At 35.5% G+C, this 6,212-nt stretch overlaps 1 protein-coding gene across 1 annotated transcript; it reads right to left on the bottom strand.

Moving 5' to 3' along the window:
- Nucleotides 1-4,555: 4,555 nt before the first annotated feature.
- On the bottom strand, nt 4,556-5,449 carry LOC135199023 (uncharacterized). Its single transcript, XM_064226938.1, has one exon. The coding sequence runs from the start codon at nt 5,447-5,449 to the stop codon at nt 4,556-4,558; it is 894 nt and encodes a 297-aa protein (XP_064083008.1).
- Between the last annotated feature and the right edge of the window lie 763 nt (nt 5,450-6,212).

Here is a 6,212-nt window from a genome sequence, read left to right as displayed (position 1 = left end):
AAGAATGAACCCCAAAGTCCATCAGAGGGCTTTCAAGGGGACGTTTACATGGATTCTTGGGAATGAAGGTTCTTTTTCGTTATGGGGAATTCCTCAATATCATTGGAGCTCTTGTGTTCTGAGAGAGAGAGAGAAGAGAGAGAGAGAGAGAGAGAGAGAGAAGAGAGAACTCGACAACGAAAACGGACGACAGAAAGAGTGATGACGTCATCCTTCGTCTCGCTGATTCTCAAAATCCATCTCCCAAGGATAAAAGGACCTTTGGGTAAATCGTCCGTCTATCCACGGAAAAACTTAACAAAAACCATGAAAACACAGCACATAAACTCATTACTGACGCAAATAAATAGATAAATAAATAAATAAATACTTAAACAAGTACTTAACTAAAATATGTTTGCCATGCTCCTTTTAAATTACTTCCTTCTAACGGTCACAATGGTCACGAAATTGGTTGAAAGTTTTAACAAACTATCCCCAAGTTATGTTAAGTATATCTTAGAGTAACCAGATTAATCCCCCAAATCACATTATTTTTTCTACTATACCAATTGCATTCAATAAAAAAAATAATAAATTCACTAAAAACCACAGGTGGTCTTTAAGAACCTGACGTGTCAGCCATGATTAAAAAAAAAACACGTCAGCCATGAATAGAAAAAAAAAAGTTTTCATAAAAAAGAAGAAAAAAGAAAAGTGGAGATCCACTCGACAGAAGGAAGGAATTTAAGTTTGAAGGACGGAAGGAAATGATGTTACGCGTCTTCAAATGAGACACAATAGAAAGGGGGGATGGTTACTACGCCTCTTGTCATAAATACAAGAAGAAGAAGAAGGAGGAGGAGGGGGAGGAGGAGGAGGAGAAAAGGGAAGAGAGTTAAGTGTTGAAAGCTGCAGAGAGAGAGAGAGAGAGAGAGAGAGAGAGAGAGAGAGAGAGAGACTAATGATTAATGATGATGAATATGATGGCAGGTGATTAAAGACCGAGATAAAGTGTAAGAAAACGACGACTTATAATGTCATCATACATCATGAACGTCATCATCTCCTTTGAGATGAATATTGGGTTACTTTTCTGCCCAATGTTTATTTAGGTCGTCCCAGAGGATGACTTCATGTCATCAGTGCCTTCATTAGTTATCTTGAACATCATGTATACTATAGCTACCTCCTGACACGTCTTGTAGATTAATACACACACTCTCTCTCTCTCTCACACTGAGCAGATATCACCTGACAATCATAACCTTCCCAGATAAAGTGTGGGAGTCAGTTCCTTTTGTAATCAATGAAAGATGGCGTACACTATTCAACTTCGAGTGCGTATGAGATTTAAGCTCCCTCTCGCGATGCTTTCAAAGATTAAGTATTAACTACACACACACACACATACACCCAAACAGGACAAAAACAAACGGCAGCTAGGGAGAGATATTAGAGATAAAAGCAACGTTCTATGAACAGAAAAAGAGAGCAGGTGAGGAGATAAGGCATCCCTTCCTACCCCTATTCCAGTCTTATCGAGTGATGATTAGTCTTCCTCTTAAAGAGATTAGACTCTTTGATTATGTCATTTCAACCTATGGGCAATTACAGAACTTTGAACGGTAATAATAACAGTATAATAATAATATCTTATACTTCGGATCAGGGTCATATACATAAACAAGTAGGATTTCTTATCAATGAATATGGCTCATAGAATTCAAGATAATAAGATGATTTAAGGAGAGAGAGAGAGAGAGAGAGGAGAGAGAGAGGACGAGAGAGAGAGAGAGAGAGAGAGAACCTCTCTCCTCTAAGAACTGGTGATTTATGACGAATGACAAAAGTTTCCATATGTTGAGAAGATTCATTTGAAATCTGAATTCCAGAACAAACATCATCTGGAACCTTGACCCTTGATGTTCAGGATGAATCTTGTGGCAGAAGGTAAAGAATTTAGCTAGTTATTGAAATATAAAACATACATCTACTTAACAGTTCAGCAACCACACACTTACGTAACAGAATAGTGAAATGCTCTTCTATCAGTAACTTCAAATCAAACAAACAAGAGCGCATCAAGACTCAAAATAATCTGACTAGAGAAAATTTCTAGAACATACAAGAGACCCAGTCAAGGATTGCCCAACAAGGCAGACTCAAAGACGTTTAACACGAAGCCCTTATTCCAGGATCCTCGTGAATATTGTTAAGTTTCTTCTAGAAAGGGGAGGATTAACGGAGAAAGGGCAAGGAGAAGGGGGAGTGACCAGGAACCTTAAAATGTCACCTCAAATGACAGAGAGAGGGGGTCGACGTGATTACACGAGAGACCAGCCATTAAAATGGGGAAGAAAAGTGCTCTTAAAAAGTTGCAAGAGCCATGCTACGTCAACATAGAGAGAGAGAGAGAGAGAGAGAGAGAGAGAGAGAGAGAGAGAGAGAGAGAGAGAGAGAGAGAGAGAGATTTATGCACCAGGAAACAAAATGAAAATAAAACTAAGACTAACTTGAGTTGTTTCTACGGGATAGCCAATGATTTTCCAGGCCTAAAAGGATATTAAAGCTCTTTAAACACAGACTTTTCCCACAATAAGTCTATTCCAAGCCCGTCTGGCAATCGTCAAATGTCTTGTCTCGTACACTTCGTTTCTCGGAGGATAAAAAACAAAATTATTGCTCTCTTTTAAAGCAAGAATGCCTCACAACGAACACCATCTTCGACGGTCAATATATCGAAGGATGGGCGTCATCTCACAGTTTGGTCATTTACCAGGAAACTACTAAACACAGAAACTGTCATTTATTAGTGCCACCAACTAGCGTCGTAACGTCAGCTATAGACAGGGTGACCATATATATATATATATATATATATATATATATATATATATATATATATATATATATATATATATATATATATATATATATATATATTATAATGTATATATATATATATATATATATATATATATATATATATATATATATATATATATATATATATATATATATTATATATTAATATATATATATATATATATATATAGAGAGAGAGAGAGAGAGAGAGAGAGAGAGAGAGAGATAGAGAATAAATATATATATATATATATATATATATATATATATATATATATATATATATATATATATATATATAGAGAGAGAGAGAGAGAGAGAGAGAGAGAGAGAGAGAGAGAGAGAGAGATGAATTTATTCTAGAAAAACATTATACATTTAGACATATATACAAAATATCTGAATAAATGAAAGAGTATGATTCAGTCAGTCATCCAAGGTGGGTTCTCTTTATCAGTTTCATTTTGGGATTACAGCCATACTTTTCCCCTTTGCCATTCAGTCATTATTTCCCCATTTTCCTTAGGACTAGAGTTCGTATATCCCTACTTCCTTCAGGTTGAGTTCACACAAATGTTCGGCTCCGCGTCCTGACACGACAACATAAACATTATAAAAAGTACCGTGAATTTGTCAAACGTAAGAATGTATCATCACTTTTTCCGAAAAGTATCCAAAAAAGTATCACATCATCCTGCACAAACATAAGAGGAATTTGCATGACTAAAATAATAAATACATACTTACATCAACGCAGCTTTGGTCGTTCGTCTGGCAACGAACCACACAGTGACATGTTTCGCTTTATTTTGTTAAGAATATTTGGTACAAAAACACATTTTGTCTATAATTCTAGTATTTTATTATGAACTATAAAGTATGGGTTTAGTATGTTATTATGAACTACAGGTTGCCTGATATAATAATACCATTGATAGAATTTATATAGTTGGAAATATAGGAATCAACTTGGCAACTTGCATGATGGAAACCTGGCATGATTAAACATATGATCATCAACTTATATTCCAATTCACAAAATATTCATCCTATATCTAATCATCACTTTATGTCATTATGTAATACACAAGCTGCTGCTGCATAACCATTATTCATCTACCTTATGCAGGATCGAGCTGATCGAATCATTGATTCACTTGGCTCCCATTCATAGCAATCTTTATCTCCTCCACTCCCTTTAGTCAACAAAATGCCCATTTACTGATTCCGTATTCAATCTGTTCCGGACATCAGTTTTTACTCATTTCACCTGTGAGAATATTCTCTCCACAGCAGCAGAAGAGTGCGGAAGCACCAGTTAAATCTAGCATAAACTGAGAAAGAAATTTTAGGGAATATAGGTGTCCCATCGCTGCATTTCATTTTCCTGACCGAGCACCAAAATTTAGTAGGATCATTTGATTGACTTAATTTTTCTTTTAAATGTTAGTTGTCTCCACTCATCATTATACTGATCATAATGAGCCTCGTCTACACCAGCTGGGGAAATTTAGTGAGGAGAGGAATACACTTTTGACAGAGGCTTCTCTTACTACCACTGGATCACACGCATTTAGCAAAGGCAGTATCTCATTCATGCCTGAAAGTCTTTTACAAATTTGTCCCTGCTAGTTCTATGTAAAAATCAAGCATCTAACTCCTGACTTATAGCTCAGATTTCCCATCCTGCCATCATATTCCTTATCCTTCACATGCATTTCAACTTACTTCCAAAATTCCAATCATGCTCAACCATGAAATTAGAAGGGTTATTGTAGTTGATGGCAAAAGCATGAGGTGCCCTCATTATAACATCTCTTTTAATGTAATTGCCAAGGACAGTCTTGTAAAAAGCACAGATGTTACTGTATGCAACATGAATTTTTACAGATTCACTCTGAAATTCCTTATTCATTTTGTTAATTATGGGTAAAATATAACTAAGAAAATATACATATAGCTTTATGATAGGATTATTCAAGCCATCAAGTATTCTACCTGCTGCTTTGACATTGCTTTCCAAGGCTTCAGATTGAAAAAATAAAACCAGAACTGGCCATTGCTCTACCATTCTGTCCACAACAGGCCCCAAAGACAACCACCTAGTCTGGCAAGGGTGGAGAATTCTATGAGAATCTACACGGACAAAATCCTGAAATTCATGAAATTTAACTAATCTTTTGGGGCTATGATTTATGTAACGATGAATGTCCCTACATAAATCTTCCACAGCGCTAGGTAGCTTTTGACAAGCTGCTGAAGAACAGAGATGCAAGGAATGGCATATGCATCCAAGAACAAACAAATTAGGTACTCTCGTCTCAAGCTTTGCCTTTAGACCTCCCATGTTCCCCATCATCACTGAGGCGTTATCTGCAGCATATCCAATCATGTTTTCAAAGGGGATACCATGACTATCCATAAAAGTACTCAACACTTTGAATAATCCCTCGGCACTAGCATCCTCAACATCAATCAACTGCACAAATCTATCTTCAACTAAAGTTTTTTCATGATCAACAACTCTTACGACAACAGCCAATTGCTTAATTGTAGACACATCTGTGCTCTCATCAAGCATTTGAATGAAAACTTGCGACATTTAAGGATATTAACGAATTCTTTCAGACTCTCACTACCAATGCAATTAACAACTAAATTCTAGAAACCTTCCGACCCTGACCTGCAATTCTGAATTATTGGCTCATTAGGCACTCCTTTTTCCAGAAGTTTCAAAGATGGTCCATAACATTAAATGAAATATTGTGGTCACAAATGAATTTCAACAACATTAATCTGAATCTCTCGGAATCTCTAGCAGATCGTGATTGCTTTGAAAATAATGAAGATACTGATGCCGCTGATAACACATTATGTGGTAATTGGTCTTCAAATGTCTGTACAAGTGAGAAAGCGTTCCTTCAATTAATTTAGAGCACACAGTACATTATGCTTTATCTTTCAAATTTTCATCACTTCCCTCGTATTTTTTAAAGCAGTTAAGCTTAACATCAGTAGACCATTTTCCTATGTATTTATATTTGCGAGGTTTCTTCTTGGAAGGCTCTTGAGAGCTACTTGAGGTTAATTCTATGTCAGTGATAGCAGAATCTCCTGACTTATGCTTTCCACATTTACCTAATTCACTGCCCTTTTTGTCTTGTTTAAGAGATGCTGTAAAACAAACAGTTGGAGTATGAGGCAAAAAAAAAAAAAAAATGAACCTAACTAAAAGTCTGAACAATCTTCTAGCTGAAACAATAATTAGGAATAATATATATATCTATATATATATATATATATATATTATATATATTAACTATATAATATATTATATATATATAATATATATTATATTATCATTA

The sequence above is a fragment of the Macrobrachium nipponense genome, chromosome 25 (genome assembly GCF_015104395.2).
Source record: "Macrobrachium nipponense isolate FS-2020 chromosome 25, ASM1510439v2, whole genome shotgun sequence".
In the NCBI taxonomy this organism is placed as follows: Eukaryota; Metazoa; Arthropoda; class Malacostraca; order Decapoda; family Palaemonidae; genus Macrobrachium; species Macrobrachium nipponense.
This window is presented reverse-complemented; position numbering and strand designations above follow the sequence as displayed.

Bases quoted from the DNA above. Each gene is read 5' to 3' on its own strand.
- LOC135199023 (XM_064226938.1), bottom strand. From the start codon at position 5,449: ATGTCGCAAGTTTTCATTCAAATGCTTGATGAGAGCACAGATGTGTCT.